The following is a 20,358-nucleotide window of genomic DNA, read 5'->3' as shown; positions in this document are numbered from 1 at the left end:
GTTGTTATTCTCCCCTGAAGTGACAAATTGAGTTTACTGAGCAGGTTGAAGATGTCACACAGATAAGCGAGTTTTGCTATCCACTCCTCGTCACTAAAGTGTGCTGCCAGTGGTGACTTTCTTCCTGAAAGAAATCTCTGTAGCGGCTCTCTTAACTCAAAAACGCTGGCCAGGGCTCTCCCCCTTGAAACCCACCTGACTTCAGTGTGTAAGAGAAGGCATTTGTGCTCTGCATCCATTTCCTGGCAAAGCTGCTCAAACAGACGTGAGTTAAGGGCTTTTGTTTTGATGTGATTGATAACTTCAACGTCAATGTGGAAGAATTAGAATGGCAGGCGGTGACTAGTGGGGTACCGCAAGGCTCAGTGCTGGGACCCCAGTTGTTTACAATATATATTAATGACTTGGATGAGGGAATTAAATGCAGCATCTTCAAGTTTGCGGATGACACGAAGCTGGGTGGCAGTGTTAGCTGTGAGGAGGATGCTGAGAGGATGCAGAGTGACTTGGATAGGTTGGGTGAGTGGGCAAATTCATGGCAGATGCAATTTAATGTGGATAAATGTGAAGTTATCCACTTTGGTGGCAAAAATAGGAAAACAGATTATTATCTGAATGGTGGCCGATTAGGAAAAGGGGAGGTGCAACGAGACCTGGGTGTCATTATACACCAGTCATTGAAAGTGGGCATGCAGGTACAGCAGGCGATGAAAAAGGCGAATGGTATGCTGGCATGGAGGTGCAACGAGACCTGGGTGTCATTATACACCAGTCATTGAAAGTGGGCATGCAGGTACAGCAGGCGGTGAAAAAGGCGAATGGTATGCTGGCATTTATAGCGAGAGGATTCGAGTACAGGAGCAGGGAGGTACTACTGCAGTTGTACAAGGCCTTGGTGAGACCACACCTGGAGTATTGTGTGCAGTTTTGGTCCCCTAATCTGAGGAAAGACATCCTTGCCATAGAGGGAGTACAAAGAAGGTTCACCAGATTGATTCCTGGGATGGCAGGACTTTCATATGAAGAAAGACTGGATGAACTGGGCTTGTACTCGTTGGAATTTAGAAGATTGAGGGGGGATCTGATTGAAACGTATAAAATCCTAAAGGGATTGGACAGGCTAGTTGCAGGAAGATTGTTCCCGATGTTGGGGAAGTCCAGAACAAGGGGTCACAGTTTGAGGATAAAGGGGAAGCCTTTTAGGACCGAGATTAGGAAAAACTTCTTCATACAGAGAGTGGTGAATCTGTGGAATTCTCTGCCACAGGAAACAGTTGAGGCCAGTTCATTGGCTATACTTAAGAGGGAGTTAGATATGGCCCTTGTGGCTACGGGGATCGGGGGTATGGAGGGAAGGCTGGGGCGGGGTTCTGAGTTGGATGATCAGCCATGATCATAATAAATGGCGGTGCAGGCTCGAAGGGCCGAATGGCCTACTCCTGCACCTATTTTCTATGTTTCTATGTCACTAAATATGCTGATAAGATCAGGTGACATTTTTTGGCTAGTCAGCATTTCCCTGTGTGTGACACAGTGTGTAGACTGGAATTCAGGAGCAACCTCTTTGACTCGGGTAGTGAAACCAGACAGCCGTCCAGTCATAGGTGCAGCCCCGTCTGTGCATATTCCAACACAGAATGACCAGTCCAGTTTGCCTGACATGTAGTCATTCAAAGAGTTGAATAGTTCTGCCCCAGTTGTGTTAGTTGGCAGCGGCAGTGCACACAACATATCCTCCTACACATCGTCTTGAAATATATATCGCACATAAACCAGCAGTATTGCCTTGTTGTCGACATCGGTAGACTCATGGACCTGGATAGCATACCATGGTGACTTGTTAAGCCGTTCCAACAGCTGTGCTTCGATGTCCTCCGCTATGTCATCGATTCTCCTTGAAACTGTGGTAGCTGAAAGAGAAACCTGTGCCACCTTGTTAGCTGCAGCTTCTCTCAACAGTTCACGGCACATGTCCTTGGCAGCAGGCAGAGTCAATTCTTCACCAACAGTGAAAGGCTTCTTAGCCTTAGCAATACGGCTAGCCACTAAGTACAATGCTCTCAGAGCAGCAGCATTTGTGGAGGTGGTGGCTCTCAGCACTTGCTTCTGTTCCGCTTGCTCACGTTTTTTCCACTCAAAAAACTCAACGGGTTTGTCTTTGAGTGCAGGGTGCTTGGACTCAAGGTGCCAAAGCAGTTTTCAGGGTTTCATTGTCTCATTAGACAGCTTGTCTCCACATTTCACACAGGGGTCTTGGAGCATGCGAGTCACCGGTCGCAATAAAGCCATATTTTATGTACAACTCGTCGTATTTTCTGTTGAAAGAAGCTTTCTTTTTTTTTTGCAGTCTCGGCCTCAGCTGGTTCTGTGATATCATCGTCATTAAGCCTTTTACATCCCCTACCACCTCTTCCAAAGAAACTCAAGTGATGTTTGTTTTTTACTCATCGAGTAGTTGTAGGTTAATGACCGACAGATGACCTCGCGTGCATTCAAGTTCAACAGTGGGCGTGACAGGGAATGAGGAAATGCGCAACTGACTCATATCATTTCATATCGCCAAATGATATCGTTTCCTTGCGGCCTGGTAGCACATGCTTTGCGGCCCGGTGGTTGGGGACCACTGCTCTAGTCCATGCTAGGCTTAGAACTATAGAGGAGGCCTGAGCCAGAGTGGAAGTGAGGCTGTGAGAGGTGACTGGAAACTCAGAGTCACTCATATAGATAGAATTGAAGCAGATCTTTAGCGTCTGCAGTATCATGAGCACAGGATCACAGAAAACGTCGGCAATGAAGCAATCCATTGTATTTGCACATGTTGAAATTCCCCCATTCTGGCACTAGAAGTGGCCTAATTTAGTCATGATTCTTTAAAAATACAGACCAGTATTTCTAAATGTGAAGAGAATTTCTGCCCCTACCTCCCTCTCAGACAGTGAGCTCCAGACTCCTATCAGGCTTTGGCGAAATTATTTTTTCTATGTTTCAATTATTTCCAATATTTTTTAGGGAAATACTTATTTTCACTAGGTCTTTTTTAATTCTATGCACCTTATCGGAATCTTTCCTCAGTCCCCTCTTTTGGAAGAAAAAAATCCAGCTTTGAATGCTTTTTAAGTACCATTTTCCAATGCTGGCAACATCTCCTCTGTGTCCTTGCCAATACAATCAGATTTTCTGATAATACCGTGAGGAGAATTGTCTGTAATAGTCAAGCTCTGGTCTAACTGCTATTGTTTGTATTTTGAGTCTAAGCTGCTTGTTAAATTTTATGGCTAATAATACATCCCACATGCCTTTTTTTCACACCACCTGTCCTGTCCTCTAATGTTTAAGGACCTTGGATGATTGCTCCACACCATCCCATTTACTGTTCTTTTCCCCTTCCTTAGCCTTTTTTGCACCACCCAAATGCTTTATTTTGCATTTCCCTGGATTAAATTAAATTAAAATTTGCTCCTTGCTACCTAACTGACAAGACCAGCTATATCTTCCTGCAATTTACAGTTTATGTCCTTTCTGTCAACCAGTTAATTTATTACCATTTACAAATTTTTCTTTCGGCTTCCCTTCTTTTTCAGTCCAGATATTTCATGTATATCACAATAAGCAAGGGACAATATACCCAGTCCTTTGGAATGCCACATTTCACAAACTTCCAGCCACAGTCACACCCATCAACCATTACCTTTTCCTTCCTGCCAGCTTGAATTGAGCTAGCAGATCCCCTCCCATGGATCCCGAGGGCTTTTTCTTTCTTAACTAGATGGCCACGTGGGACCTAACTAACCCATAATTACTGAGCTTATCCTTTCCTATCCAAACAACTGAGCAATGCCAGTAATTCTCCAATCCTCCAACACCGTTCCTTTAATCAGGGGAGTCGGACATTTGGAAAATTGTACAATAGAAATATTGAAATGTTTAGATCACTTGAACAATAGTAATTACCTAAATGGTAAGAAAGAGGCTAAAAGTAGTTCAAGAGTAGGTTGGAATTTCCTGTGGCTGCTGCTCGTGAATAGGTTAAATATAGCCGATGGAAATATTATGGATTTCCAATGGCCAGATATAATTTAGTCTTTGCTCAACTTGCAGAAATAAATATCCTGTAATTTTAAAAAAACTCAATGGTTGAATGTGATTTGCAGATTTTGGGATGTTCCACAAACCCATGAACACGACCTCACCATTCCTCTTTTGCACCAATTATTTATTTTTTTATATTGTAACTTACAGTCATTTTCGTGCCTTTCACTGTACTTTTGCCATAAAACCAACACATGTCATGTCATGTCAGTGATAATGAACCTCATTGCTTTTTCCTTTAGATCACAATCCTTTCGTGGTTAGTGTCATCCCTCCGAGAGTGGAAGTGGAACAGGGTGGCACAGTGAGTCTGAGGTGCCAGGTCATTGGCCAAGCTCCTTTCTACTACTACTGGAGCAGAGCTGACGGTCGGGCCCTGTCCAGCCGCGTTCAGCAAAGAGGCCAAGGTAATGCATTGAGGTGTATCCAAAGGCTTTATTCAGTGCTCTGCAGTACGTGCAATGAGGACAGCAGTCTGCACTCAGAAAGGCGTTGGTTGTTTGCGGTGGATCCTTTCATTAGCAGGCATGGTGGTACCGGTTTTTGCAATGACAACAAGGCCAACAGTGAGAAAAAGACATACAGCCTGAACAGAGGCAATTCAGCAGTGCCCTGGTATGAGCTCATCTGCCATTCCCATCTGATATGAAGCTTGCTAATGGAATGGTGAAAGGAAATCCATTTTATAGAGTCATTCAGCACGGAAACAGGCTCTTTGGCCCATCATGTCTGTGCTGACCATCCAGTTACCCAAATCTTACACTAGTCCCACATTATTACAGACTGAGGGTAGTTCAACTATCATATATCTGTTGTTTGCTGTACTTTATGCTATAGTATTCAGCAAAGTGAAAGATGCTGATATTTCTATCCAAGAAGCAAATAAAGAAACATCAGTTGAAACTGCAATACTGCATCTATGAGCACATTATAAATTATTGTAGTTAGCTGAAACTGGTATTGGGACTGTTGGTTAAACTCTGATCTTCTAATTTAATTGTTGATTAAAGTTTTCCCTTTCTTATTGTTCTGATTTATCTGGGCTTCAGAATATCACTGTTCCTTCTTGATAATGCTCATTAAGCCCAGGATAATTCTTGAAATTGATAAGGAAGGCAACATTTTTTTGTGATGGTTATTTTCCATAATTGAGGGGATTCCTAAATCAGAGATATGAGAGGAGACAAACCTTCTTACCCACTTACATTTCTTTCCCCCCTTTGGTCTTTAGTTGAACTATTCCTGCCCTGCCTTGACTATGAGAGGGCGAATTGGCTATTGAGCATAAATATTGCTCTTGATTTGCTGAAAGGTCCAGGAATGTTTTACTTTGGATTCCACTATTCAGTATAGTGCTAGCCTGAGGAAAATTGTATCTCTAAATAGGAAAACAAGAGATTATGCTCTTAAGGCGCGCATTCTTGTGACAGAATTTTTCCAGTCAATGTGCTCACAAGTAACCATTAACTTTAGAAAAGTCTTGAAAAGGAATCTGCTTGTCTAATGCAATGTTTGTTTTTAAATGTAGAAGGATAAGATTTTTTGTAACAATATTGATCTAATTGGATATTGAAGTTGGCTGACTGGATGTATAGACAATTTCCTTTGCTGCTGTAGGCAGCTGGCCACTGAAAGCTTGATAGAATTTTGGAAGAGCTGGTATAGTTGATGCTGTATCAACATGCCTCATCAGTTTCCACTGCTTCCTTCACTTTCAGGAGAAGAACTTTTGATCCATGAAATCAACCCATCTGATGCTGGGATTTATATATGTACATGCCGAAATTTAGAGCGCACCAATTCAAGTCAGGTTGAAGTCATTGTTTCTGGTGAGTTTGAGAAAATGATGTAAAATTAATTGAACTTTACACTGCACATTGAATAACTCTCTGCAATATTGGAACAAACCTCACCAATCTCGGTCATTTTTCTGGGAGAATGCAAGCTTGTGTCTTTTTCCATATCTGTTCCTTGCAGGTATTTGATGTCTTATTGTCGTTTTGGCATTATGATAATCTGTTCCTATGTCATTTTAAAGTTAGAATCAATTGAGTTTGAAAATGATTGACTGCTCCATGGGTTTATGTAGACATGTTTTTCTGTGTCCCAGTTTCTACCCTGCAGACAAAAGAGCCAAATCTTTTATACTTTACAAATTATATTATATACAAAACTATAGTCCTTTTAGTTACTGCACGTCTTCCTGATAATTTTTTTCAGATGTTAACATTGACAAAAATGACATATATATTGTAAATTTATTTAACTGCGGGAGTACTTTTCACCGTGTAGCCATAAACCTACAGTAACAAATTTATTATTGCCTTCAAGTCGCAGTGTGTGTTACAGATACTCTAGAGTGTGATATTTCTTTCTAAATTGTAGTCAATATGCTCCAAACAAACTTTGGGCAGTATGTGGACAGCTATTAACATTAGCTTAATGAGCCCCAAGGGAGGGAATTTGTTAGCTAAAATAGTTCTATACATTCTTCAGTTGTGGTCAGAGCCAAGGCTCAATTATATTTCTGAAGAGCTCGCAGTGCATTAAGGGGCTCTGCTCCGAGCACTTTGAGTGAAAGCTAACGACTGGTCTGTCCCTTTAAACCAGATACAATTCATTTATTTCAGTTACTTCCGGTTTGATGTGAGTGTTGAAACCCCCTTCTCAATTTAAATCTTAGATAGAACCTCATGGCTCCAGGGTGTAGTGTGACCTGTGTGGGGAACTTTCTCAAAGAAATTGATCAGCCTCATGAAGCACAGCCTGCCTCTCACTAAGCTGTGCTGACCATCCCTAATCAGACATTACTCCTTCAAATGCCCATAAATCGTGTCTCTAAGAATCTTCTCCAATAGTTTACTCACCACTGACATAAAACTCGCTGGAATGTAGTGCAGGGAATGTGTATGATCAGGCATTTTGCTAGAAGGAATAAAGATGTAGGATATCTTCTACATGATAGACAATTCAGAAATCAGAGGTGCAAATGGACTTGGAGGACTTGTGCAGGATTCTCGGAAGTTCAGCTTCCCCATTGATTTGATGGTAAGGAAGGCAAATGCAATGATAGCACTCACATCGAGAGGACTGGAACATAAAAGCAAGAATGTAATGCTGAGGCGTTATAAGGCATTGGTCCGACTACACTTGGAGTATTGTGAGCAGTTTTAGGCCCCTTATGAAAGAAAGATGTGCTGGCATTGGAGCGGGTGCAGAGGAGGTTCACGAGAATAATTCCAGAAATTAAAGGGTTAATGCATGAGGAATGTTTGATGTCTCTGGCCCTGTTCTTGCTGGAGTTTAGAAGAATGAGATGAGATCTCATTGAAAACTATTTGAATATGTAAAGATCTAGATAGATGTATATGGAGTGGATGTTTTTCTATAGTGGGGGGGTCTAGAACCAGAGGGCACAGCCTCGGAATAGAAGGATGTCCCTTTAGAACAGAGATGAGGAATTTCTTTCGCCAGAGGGTGGTGGATCTGTGAATTCATTGTCACAGATTGCTGTGGAGGCCAAGTCAATGGGTATATTTAAAGTGAAGTTGATATGTTCTTGATTAGTAAGGGTGTCGAAGGTTATGAGCAGAAGGCAGCAGAATGGGATTGAGAGGGATAATAAATTAGACATGATAGACTGGCAGAGGAGAAGCAATGTGCCTATTCTGGTTTAATGTTCTGTTATTGCCAGGATTATCCCTAGTACCTTTCTGGAACTAAGGAATAACATTTGCCAACTTCCAATCTTCGGCTACTACTCCTGAGGCTAGAGAGGGTGTAGATTAGATTTACCAGGATTAGCGAATATGTTTTATGGGGAAAGGGTGGGCAAGCTAGGGCTTTTCTCTTTGGAGTGAAGGAGAATGAGAGATGACTTGACAGAGGTGTGTAAGGTGGTAAGAGGCATAGATAGAGTGCGCAATTTTTTCCCAGAGCAAAAATGGCTAATGCAAAAGGACATAGTTATGCAAGATGATTGGAGAAAAGTGAAAGAGGGATGCCAGAAGTAGTTTTTTCATACAGAGATGGCAAGTGTGTGGAACATGCTGCTGTGGATGGTGTTAGAGACAGAGACATTTGGGACATTTAAAAGACACAAGATGAAAGAAAAATGTAGGGTGAGCTTGATCTTGGAGTAAGTTAAATATTTGCACAGCATCTTGGGACAAAAGGCCAGTACTGAGCTGTAATACTCTATGTTCTATGTTAAATGTTCTTGATGGATGTTGTATATAAAGTACATGCTAAAAACTGTACAATTTAAATGTGATATAATTTAGTGCCTGAAGCAGCTGTCCAGCAAAACACACCAGCTCTGAGTTAATATTTTCCCTCTCACATTTATTATCTGAAACAGTGTATTGTTTCTTTTTGATTTACACTAGTTTCATAATAAAGGCTTAACTTGGTTTACATTGTCTCAGAACAGCTACTCCTAGATTTTCTATTTATGTGTGTCCAGAACTGGGCTTTTCACTGTGATACCCTTGATTTTAAAAAAATCCAGATAGAGATTGCATGTAGATAAAAGTCTGTGATATGCTTTGACCAATTCTCTCCACAGCCCCTTCTTTCAAAGCCATAACTGTGACAGTGGAAGAACCAAAGACACAGACTGTGATAACTGGCGTCACTGTCAGTTTCATCTGCACAGCAAAGAGTCAGGTATGCAACATATATTCAGCAGTCAGATGTACCACCTATCAGCTGCTCATTTCTGAAGCAAACTGTGATGATTGATGTGACCTCTAGTCCCCAGCATACACACTAGTGTGGACCCGTCAGCTTGGAGGTAAACTGCCAAGCACTGCAGTGGACTTCAATGGAATCTTGACCATACGTAACGTTCGTCCAGAGGATGCTGGCGTATATGTCTGCACGGGCTCCAACATGCTTGCAATGGACGAAGGCACTGCTGTCCTACACGTGTCAGGTTTGTGATCTACACTGTCAAATACTCATTATCCTCTTCTTCAATGGTGCATGGCATTCACAACTTCTCTCCCTTGCACTTTGAACTGCAACAGCACTGCACTTTGAAGTACAACATCTCTCTGTCTGTCTCTTCATCCTTTGCTTTCTGAATGTTACAGCTAAACCTTTGCTTCACCTCTCTGAACTTTTCAGTTGCTGCCTTAGGATGTAACCTAGATTGTCATTAATCCCTTTCGTGCCATCTGGCCTTGGTACATCAAGCTAAAATCATATAAATAATGATGACTTTTGATTTTTAGCAATATAATAGAGATTAATTTGGAATAAAACGTTATTAATTGACTCTGATGTCATTCTTACAATCCAGATTTTGTTGGACAAAGCTGTAAATTTCAGCAGCTTTCAATCCCAGTACGTGGACTAGCTGAGTGGTTCACGACCTTCTTATGCTTGTGGACCCCCGCCCTCCACAGTCTGCATTAGTTGCTGAAGTTATTTTTGGACAACTGTTCTAAATATTCTAATATACAGCAAATATTTATGTTTTAACAGATGGTAAGTATTCATATATATTATATTTAGACCCAATGCCTTCATAAAAAGAAGAATTGCCATTGCCAAAACCAACTTCCAAAAAGTGAAACCCAATTTTACCAACAGACACATTTCTATGACAACAAGGCTTAGGCTACTAAAATGTTACATCTGGTCAATCTTGCTGAATGCTTCTGAAACATGGACTATAACACCAGAACTCCAAAGAAACTTAGAAGCAACAGAAATGTGGTTTCTTAGAAGAATGCTGAAAATATCATAGAGATAGGGTAACTAATGAGACAGTACCCCAATGTGCCCAAGCAAAAAGATCTTTAATGAGAACATTAAATGAGTTGAAACTTAAATTCCTGGGCCATGGCATCATAAAGGCAGAAGTAGAATGCCTTATATTACAAGACCATATGCCTGGGAAACGCGGAAGAGAAAGGCAAAGAAGAAAATATATGGACGCTGTGAAAGAACTAACAGATCTAAGTGTGCAAGATAACATTGACACTGCAAGGGATCATTCGATGTAGAGAGCCATGATCGCCCAAGCGTGTAATGCGCAAGGCACATGAAGAAGAAGAAGCCTCCATTGGGTCTAAATATAATGTTACAGGTGTATATGAAAAATAAAACTATTTCATTGCTCTGAATAGGATATTTTATTTATAATATAATATTCTTTCAATCTACAGCAAAAAAGTGCTTAATATTGTTACTTTGAGTATTTAGTGAGGTCCTTGCAACTGTTGCAAACTAGCAAGTTTTTGAATACCTTGTTGCAACTTGGTTAAAGGGAGTCGAAGATCACCACTTTTCACAACATCAAGATGGTTACAAGCTTTTGATAACAGGCGAAGAGCCACATTCAACGAGATAAGAGGTGGGAATTCCAATTAAAAACAACTTTGCTTTTCCCAGAGCTGTGGAAGCTTATTTTGAATATCACTAGTTTCTGACAGAGCTGTTTAGTTATACTCTGAAATTTACATTTTAATAACATTTTATTACTGTTGCTGAATGGTGTTCAGAACAAAGTTGGGTAGCTATATTGAAGTTAAACCCTTTCCTCTAAAATGAGGTAAGAAAAAGAAATTACATACAAAAATTTACATTCACGAAATCAATTCTGACCCAATGCATTCAATTGGAATCTATCCAATCAATTCATTCCAATCCTGCCTTATGTGTTAATTTTAATAAACTTGCTGTTTTCATTCAGCCTTTCCTGCCTGCTTTGGAGATTTGTAGAAAGGATTTTAGAAAAGGCTTTCATTGATTGAAGCCAGTCTTTCCAGAAAACAGGTCTACAAATGATGGCATATGCCAGTTCTTTTGTCACAACGGTGGAAGGGTTTGAATCAAGTGTCTCAAGCTGGGAGGTGAACCCATCTCATGGTCTCCTCAGCATGTCAGCACTGATACAACAAGCTGGTCTAGCTTCACAAACCATCCATGCTATTCATTCCACTGCAGCTGGTACTGTAGTAAGCCCCTGATTAATTTGGCAAAGAGCTTTGTCTCAAACCAATTATTCTATAAAATCCACCTGCCTTGTTAAACAACATCCCCTCTACCACCGGTGGTGGCTGTAGACAACCCTGTCAACAAAATGTAATGCAGTTACAGGATACTCTATAGCATCTCCCAAGCCCACAACCTGTACCACCAAGGACAGTACAGCAGGTACATGGGAGCCCTACCTTCTGAAGGATGCACACCATTCTGACTTGGCAATATATTGCCATGCCTCCATTGAGTCTAAGTCATGTCGGAATGGGAATGGGGATAGGAATTAAAATGGATAGCCACTAGGAAATTCTGCTTTTTGTGGATGGAGCGGACATAGTTGACAAAGTGGCCCTCCAGTCTACATCATGTCTGACCCGTGTAGAAGAGACCACACCAGGAGCACTGGATACAATAGATCAGGGGTCCCCAACCGTTTTTTGCACCACGGACCAGTTTAATATTGACAATATTCTTGCGGACCGGCTGACGGGGCGGGGGGGGGGTGGTGTTCAAGTAGGATTAAACTCACCTCAGCATGTCTTTTACAGTTAGGGTTGCCAACTTCCTCACTCCCAAATAAGGGACAAAATTAGCAGACAAATCCTGCCAAAGGGTCTCTGCCCGAAACATCGACTATACCTCTTCCTATAGATGCTGCCTGGCCTGCTGCGTTCACCAGCACTGTTTTGTGTGTGTTGACGAGACACCTGTGTTTACCCCAAGAAAGACTACCATAACCATGAAGCCTTGCGCGGGCTCCTGTGTGCACATGCATGACGTTTGCATATGTGATGTGCGCATGTGTGTACATACCAATTTTTTTTTCCCCACAAATCGGTTTTGCCTTAATCTTCCCGACTACACTGTACATACATTATTCCTACTTTATATAAGCTGTGTATTTATCATATCATTAATGTTTTTACTATATGTTAGAACTATTTTAGGTTTTATGTGTTATTTGGTATGATTTGGTAGGCTATTTTTTGGGTCTGAGAACACTCAAAAATTTTTCCCATATAAATTAATGGTGATTGCTTCTTTGCTGTACGCCATTTCAGCATGAAAGGTTTCATAGGAGTGCTCTACCTTAGCGGGGGAAATATGGGACAAAGGTGGTCCTGTATGGGACAAACCAATTTAGCCCAATATACGGGATGTCCTGGCGAATATGGGACAGTTGGCAACCCTACGTTCAAGTTCAACAGTGCGTGACAAGGAATGAGGAAAGGTGCAGCTGACTCATATCGTTTCCTCGCGGCCCAGTAGCATAAGCTTTGCGGCCCAGTGGTTGGAGACCGCTGCAATAGATGACCCCAGCAGATTCACAGGTGAAGTGCTGCCTCACCTGAAAGGACTGTTTCAGGACCTGAACGTAGGTGAAGGAAGAGGTGAATGGGCAGGTATATCACATCAGAGGTTAATGAGTGGGGAGGGACAAGTGGGGAAAGGAAGCAGGGAGGGAGCAATCTCTGTGGAAAATGGAGAGTGGGGGCACAGATAAAGATGTTTTTGGTGGTGAGGTCCCATTGAATGTGGTGGGAGTTGCAAAGAATGTTTTCACAAATGCTGCTTAGGCTGCTGAACGCTTCCAGTATTTTCTGCTTTTAATTTTTCCATGTAATTATCTTCTGCTACACTACATTCAAAGCCTGTTGTTGCCATTCTGTGATGGCAAGTGAATTTCAGTGCTTATTATTGGAGAGGTGGGTTGCTTCATTTTTCATGCAGAAATATATTTTACCCCTTTTCTGTTTTGTGGTGTTTAACTTGAAAAATAAAGTTAGTTATTGCAACACTGTAAGAGGTACTTCCCTTAGACTCATCAGTTACTGCAAGAATATGTATGAAATGTACTTTATTTGTGATAAGAATTAATGCTTCATAGTTTTAATGCTCTGTTTAACTTTATCTCTTTCTAGTTAAGTGCATCTGTGAAACTAGATGCATAGAAAAATAACAGCAGAATAAACTATTCAGCCTCTTGAATAGTTCTACCATTCAAAACGATCTAGGTGATGCTCTGCCTTATTACTACATGCTCTTTCTTCCCTCCTTGTTCTTGTCTTTGAGCCTGGAAATCTCTCCATCTCTTTCTTTCAGTAACTTGACCTCCACTGCTCTCTGTGATGGAAAATTCCACAGTTTCGCCATCCTTGTCTCAGGAGATTTCTCCTCAACAGACTGAAATCAGTTACCCCACACCTTTAGACTGTAACCTCTGGTTTTAAAACCCTCAGCCAGGACAGACATCCTCCCTGCATTCAGCTTGTTGAGTACTGGCAGAAATCCAGACATTTCAATTGATCTGCTCTCATCTGACAAAATTCCAGTGAATAGTAAATCTCAAGTGCTCTGTTGCACTCTCTTAGTGCCAGGTATTTCCTTTTGTAGGTAAGGAGCCCAAAGCTATGCCTGGTTCTCCAGCTGTGGGAGAGTGACATCTTTGCTCCTGTATTCAGGGCCTCTTACAATGAAGTCTAATGTACGATTTATCATTTTAACTACTTGCACACCTTCATGTGTGCTTTTGGCGGCCGGTGTACAAGGACTGCCAGATTCCTTTGCACGTCAGCCTTTCTGTTGCGCCTTTTTCTTTTCCTTATCGAAGTGGAGAACTTCACATTTCAATGTGAAAGTCAAGTTTATTGTCATGCACACCAATGCGCGTATCCACTGGTGCAGTGAGACGTTTAGCTACTACAGCAACACAAGCACAGGCTTTCACATGTCCTCGTCATTACTGTACTTGGCAGGTATTTGGCCTCTTTGCGTTCTTTTCACAATCTCACCTTGTTCTGTGTAATAGCATACTTATATACATCAGTTCTGTTATTCAAATCATACAAATATACCTATTAAGAATAGCTGGGGCCCATCTCTGATCTCTGCATAACTGTCTGCCTTCCCAAGGAAGGTTCATTTATTCCCATCCCTTTCTTCAACCATTTTTCAATCTCTGCCTCTATATGGCCCTTAGTTCCATCAGCATTCATTTTTCACGCTGCCATCTTGTATGAAACGTCATCAAAGGCCTTCTGGAAACCCAAATACATCACATACCCTGCCTCTAATTTATTGTACCAGTTACAGCGTCAAAACTGCCAGGTATGATTATCAATCACAAGTTTTGTTTCATGAACTTGTGCTGATTTTCCCCAAGTATGATGGAGTCACGTCAGCTGGGATAATGCACTGACAATTAGCTGATGGTTGTTGACATTATTTACTGATGTCACCATGGGTTTGTGCTATACACTACACCCTGACTGCGGTTGTGGATCAAAATCTCTAACCTCTTGGTTTCTTTATTCAAACCAGTGTGTAATTTTGATCTGAATACAAAGCTGATGTGTTTAGACCTTTTTGTAATTATTGTTATTTGGAACTAAGTTTGGTGTTATTTTGTGGCAAACTTTGACCCTGTGCAATTACATTCTGTGATGTCCAATCCATGTCTCTTCAAAAGAAGCATGACTCATCTGTTAGTTTATATAACCTGGTCCAGTGAGACAAGAGCAGGAGAAGCAAATTCCAAAATATTTCAGTGTGGCCAATACCTGGGGTAAATTAACCAGTTGTAAATACTTGCAGCATTCTGTATTGATATAGTTTTGTAATGTCTGGGTTGCTAGGTTAATGCTGCAAGTAAAGCACTTAAAAAATTTCAGTGAAATTACATCATACACTTCAGAGTGTGAACCAAGTTTATTGTGGTGGGTTTCATGTTGTTCGGTTTGAAGTCTTCTATTATTTATGGAAGAACGGGATATGTTCTCACATGCATTGCAAAGTGACTTGATACTTAATCTGACCTGTTAACTCCACAGCTACATCACAGATCCAGTTTCAGGCATTTGAAACAGTAGGATACAGTCAACGTAAGTCAGCATCATGTGATTATGATTTTTTTTCTTCAATCCTTCTTATTTACAGATCTCTCTCCAGTATCCCTTCGAGAAATTGGTGTGCGTTCTTTGAGTTGCAGGGTATAAAAGAATGAGCAGAGGGGGAGTGGCATGAATACAGTTGCTCTCCAGGAGCCAGTATAGATCTGATGGGCTGAATAGCCACCTTTATGTCAATATAAATATATAAAATGAAAAGACAGGGGAACATTTAAAGGATGAGCCCAGCAAGTTTGAATCCAACTCACTACCCCACCAAATTCACATCTCCAGTGCATCTCTAAACAAAAGGCCACTCAGGCCTTTCTTGTCATACTTGCCCTACGTCCATCAACAAAGGTGCAGTTTCCTCCTTCAACCACGTCATATTGCCCCCAAGCAGACGCCTTACCCATTACTGTGGGGCGATCCTGCTGCATCACAAAATCCCACCTCCATGTGAGCTTTGGGAAAGATTATCTTCTCTTCGATTCCATCAGGCCTGTGGTAAAAGCATTTAGAAAAGGACCAGTCAACACCTGGCAGCTCCTTCCAGCCAGCTCTTGAAGTATTTCCAAATGGAGAGCGTACACCAATCTTCATTTTGATAACAGATATAACTAGGATGCTTGATTTGGCTCCAGTTAATTCTCACACATTGTGCTATTGTAGCAGTGCATGCAAGCAGAATGCAGACAGCCTTAACGTGATTTACTTCTGGCATGATTTCTCAGTGCATGGCCACAAAACATCACTTTGCTTTCATTTCAGACCAGACAATAGGTCAGCATGCCTTTCTTGTACACACCTGATTTTATTCCTAACTTATTCCTTTTTTACTTTTTGTGATTGTTTTTGTGGTGTGAGTGAAGTTGGTAAGGTCATGGAGAAGGTCATTTTGTATAAATGCTATTGAACCAGAGTGTGGTTTATAATGCTGTGAGGTAATAGGTGGGGTGGGGTTGAAAGACAAATTGCAAATTAAACATCATGAACAATACAAAAGTAGATTAGTTTATGTCAGGGAGCAGCAAGACACCAGTTGAATGGGTCTTTAAACACTTCACAGTTATCGCATTAAACCCATTTTGCCATAGGCACCTCCTGAATTTGTATATTGTCTTAAGGCATCAGGACGTGTGTTGACATCAATGTTATGGGAATTAAAGGGTTCAAATAAAGTCAGCCTGGTTTGATTAGGGGCCTGTTCTTTTGAGTTTAGGGTTTTTTTTAAGAGTAACCCAAGTGGGATGTTTGTGGTTATATGAATGGCTAGATGAAGGGAAATGATTTCCTCATGTGGACCATCCACCACAAACAGTGTTGACGGGGGCCGGGGATGGTGGTTGAGAACTCTTAGCAGAAGGAGCCACTCAGGGCTGATGGTGGAAGGTACGAGCATTGGTGGCAATCAGCCAGAACTGCTGAGGCAGAAGCTGAACTGAAGATTTCCAAACTGAGGTTGTCCGAACTTTACTAAATTAAATGGAGTTAGGACAGTGATCAAACTGAGTAGATGTGCAATAAATTTGAGAGAAAATGGCCCCTTCCGGTTTCTAGAAAATACAGGCAAATGCCTTTGAAGTTTTAAATTTAAATGTTTTAATTGGTACAGCAGCTAAAGTATGAAAATCATGATGGATTGATTGTTAGATTAGATGTCACAATTAATTTTAAACATGTAACTACGGTGTCACTAAATGGCTTTTGTCCATTTATTCACCCAGAGCTCGATACATTGACTCATTGCTGTTACTGCCTACTAAACTTTGGCAAAGTGTTTCTGAAATTTTCAGCAGATTATTAATGTACAGATAACATTTAAATAGTTGGAGAAACAGAATCTGTGACTTCTAGTAACAATTTGCCTATGAAAAAATTAAACAAGAGTTTGAATGATGTTGAACGAAGAGTTAATGTGTCACTGTCCCCACCATTCACTGCATCCATCAGCATAAATAACAAAAACTGACTCTTTACACTGTTGCTGTAATCCAACCAAAAACTGGCTGTAATCCCAGCTGTTTTTGTCGTAATTCTGTGCTCTCTTCTCTTTACATTGTAATTATGTGAGCTCATCCATTGCCAAACTGGCACAGGGAGTGCAAAATTAACTTGATGGCTTTTTTAGGCTGCCAGCTTGCATCAGTGTTATAGGGCAAGCCCATCACAATTATCCTATGTGTTGTAGGACTAGCCCATTGCGATTGTCCTGCGTGTTGTCGGACCGGCCCATCGCGGTTGCCCTGCGTGTTGCCGAACCGGCCCATCGCGGTTGCCCTGCGTGTTGCCGAACCGGCCCATCGCGGTTGCCGGACCAGCCCATTGCGATTGTCCTGCGTGTTGTCTGACCGGCCCATCGCGGTTGCCCTGCGTGTTGCCGAACCGGCCCATCGCGGTTGCCGGACCAGCCCATCGCGGTTGCCCTGCGTGTTGCCGGACTAGCCCATCGCAGTTGTCCTGCGTGTTGCCGGACTAGCCCATCGTGATTGCACGGCTAACATTCTCAAGTCACATCTTCATCCAAAACCAGTCTGTGATCAATTATTACCTCAGTTTATTGTGGAGCAAAGGTGAAGAAGTGTTTTTATTTTGTTCAATACACATAAAAGTTGCTGGTTAACACAGCAGGCCAGGCAGCATCTCTAGGAAGAGGTACAGTCCACGTTTTGGGCCGAGACGCTTCGTCAGGACTAACTGAAAAAGAGCTAGTAAGAGATTTGAAAGTTGGAGGGGGAGGGGGAGATCCGAAATGATAGGAGAAGACAGGAGGGGGAGGGATAGAGCCAAGAGCTGGACAGGTGATTGGCAAAAGGAATATGAGAGGATCATGGGACAGGAGGCCCAAGGAGAAAGAAAAGGGGGAGGGGGGGAAAACCCAGAAGATGGGCAAGGGGTATAGTGAGAGGGACAGAGGGAGAAAAAGGAGAGAGAGAAAAAGAATGTGTGTATATAAATAAATAACGGATAGGGTACGAGGGGGAGGTGGGGCATTAGCGGAAGTTTGAGAAGTCAATGTTCATGCCATCAGGTTGGAGGCTACCCAGACGAATATAAGGTGTTGTTCCTCCAACTTGAGTGTGGCTTCATCTTTACAGTAGAGGAGGCTGTGGATAGACATGTCAGAATGGGAATGGGATGTAAATTAAAATGTGTGGCCACTGGGAGATCCTGCTTTCTCTGGCGGACAGAGCATAGGTGTTCAGCAAAACGATCTCCCAGTCTGCGTTGGGTCTCGCCAATATATAGAAGGCCACATTGGGAGCACCGGACACAGTACATCACCCCAGCCAACTCACAGGTGAAGGGTACCGGAAGCAGTATATCACCTCAGCCGACTCACAGGTGAAGTGTACTGGACGCAGTATAAGAATAAGGAACCTTGGTTCTCAAGGGATATTGGAACTCCGATAAAGAAGAGAGGTGTGTGACATGTATAGGAAACAGGGAGCAAATAAGGTGCTTGAGGAGTATAAAAAGTGCAAGAAAATACTTAAGAAAGAAATCACGAGGGCTAAAAGAAGACATGAGGTTGCTTTGGCAGTCAAGGTGAAGGATAATCCATAGAGCTTCTACAGGTATATTAAGAGCAAAAGGATAGTAAGGGATGAAATTGGACCTCTTGAAGATCAGAGTGGTTGGCTATGTATGGAGCCAAAAGAAATGGGGGAGACCTTAAATGGGTTTTTTGCATCTATATTTACTAAGGAAACTGGCTTGGAGTCAATAGAAATAAGGCAAACAAGTAGTGGGGTCATGGAACCTATACAGGTTGAGGAGGAGGAGGTGCTTACTGTCTTGAGGCAAATCAGAGTAGATAAATCCCCAGGACCTGACAGGGTATTCCCTCGGACCTTGAAGGAGACTAGTGTTGAAATTGCAAGGACCCTGGCAGATATATTTCAAATGTTGGTATCTACAGGTGAGGTGCCGGAGGATTGGAGCTTAGGCTGTTCCGTTGTTTAAAAAAGGATCGAAAAGTAATCCTGGAAATTATAGGCCAGTAAGTTTGACGTCGGTAGTAGGTAAGTTATTGGAAGGAGTACTAAGAGATAGAATCTAAGAGATAGCACTTGGATAGACAGGGACTTATTAGGGAGAGTCAACATGGCTTTGTGCATGGTAGGTCATGTTCAACCAATCTATTAGAATTTTTCGAGGAGGTTACCAAGAAAGTGGATGAAGGGAAGGCAGTGGATGTTGTCTACATGGATTTCAGTAAAGCCTTTGACAAGGTCCCACATGGGAGGTTAGTTAGGAAGATTCGGTCGCTAGGTATACATGGAGAGGTAGTAAATTGGATTAGACATTGGCTCAATGGAAGAAGCCAGAGAATGGTAGTGGAGGATTGCTTCTCTTAGTGGAGGCCTGTGACTAGTGGTGTGCCACAGGGATCAATGCTGGGTCCATTGCTATTTGTCATCTACAAAAGTTTGTATATCAATGATCTGAATGATAATGTGGTAAATTGGATCAGCAAATTTGCTGATGGTACAAAGATTGGAGATGTAGTGGACAGTGAGGAAGGTTTTCAAGGCTTGCAGAGAGATTTAGAGCAGCTGGAAAAATGGGCTGAAAAATGGCAGATGGAGTTCAATACTGTAGACAAGTGTGAGGTATTGCACTTTGGAAGGACAAACCAAGGTAGAACATACAGGGTTCATGGTAAGGCACTGAGGAGTGCAGTGGAACAGAGGGATCTGGGAATACAGATACAAAATTCCCTAAAAGTGGCGTCACAGGTAGATAGGGTTGTAAAGAGAGCTTTTGGTACATTGGCCTTTTTAGTATAGTCATATTGAGTATAGTCATAGTCAGACTTCATTGATCCCGGAGGAAGTTGGTTTTCGTTACACTTGCACCATAAATAATAAATAGTAATAAAACCATAAATAGTTAAATATAATATGTGAATTATGCCAGTAAATTATGAAATAAGTCCAAGACCAGCCTATTGGCTCAGGGTGTCTGACCCTCCAAGGGAGGAGTTGTAAAGTTTGATGGCCACAGGCAGGAATGACTTCCTATAACACTGTGTGTTGCATCTCGGTGGAATGAGTCTCTGGCTGAATGTGCTCCTGTGCCCACCCAGTACATTATGTAGTGGATGGGAGACGTTGGCCAAAATGACATGCAACTTAGACAGCATCCTCTTTTCAAACACCACCGTGAGACAGTCCAGTTCCATCCCCACAACATCACTGGCCTTACAAATGAGTTTGTTGATTCTGTTGGTGTCTACTACCCTAGCCTGCTGCCCCAGCACACAACAACAAACATGATAGCACTGGCCACCACAGACTCGTAGAGCATCCTCAGCATCATCCAGCAGCTGTTAAAGGACCTCAGTCTCCTCAGGAAATAGAGACAGCTCTGACCCTTCTTGTAG

At 41.9% G+C, this 20,358-nt stretch overlaps 1 protein-coding gene across 7 annotated transcripts in view; it reads left to right on the top strand.

The window, feature by feature from the left end:
- hspg2 (heparan sulfate proteoglycan 2) overlaps positions 1-20,358 on the top strand; it is a 551,229-nt gene that overhangs the window by 355,986 nt on the left and 174,885 nt on the right. For all 7 annotated transcript variants that reach the window (XM_072245063.1, XM_072245064.1, XM_072245068.1 and 4 more), the window contains 4 exons: positions 4,332-4,496; positions 5,808-5,918; positions 8,657-8,757; positions 8,845-9,025. In XM_072245063.1, coding sequence (XP_072101164.1) covers positions 4,332-4,496; positions 5,808-5,918; positions 8,657-8,757; positions 8,845-9,025 — 558 coding nt within the window. The remainder of the gene's footprint in view (positions 1-4,331; positions 4,497-5,807; positions 5,919-8,656; positions 8,758-8,844; positions 9,026-20,358) is intronic.

The sequence above is a fragment of the Mobula birostris genome, chromosome 27 (genome assembly GCF_030028105.1).
Source record: "Mobula birostris isolate sMobBir1 chromosome 27, sMobBir1.hap1, whole genome shotgun sequence".
Lineage (NCBI taxonomy): Eukaryota > Metazoa > Chordata > Chondrichthyes > Myliobatiformes > Myliobatidae > Mobula > Mobula birostris.
This window is presented reverse-complemented; position numbering and strand designations above follow the sequence as displayed.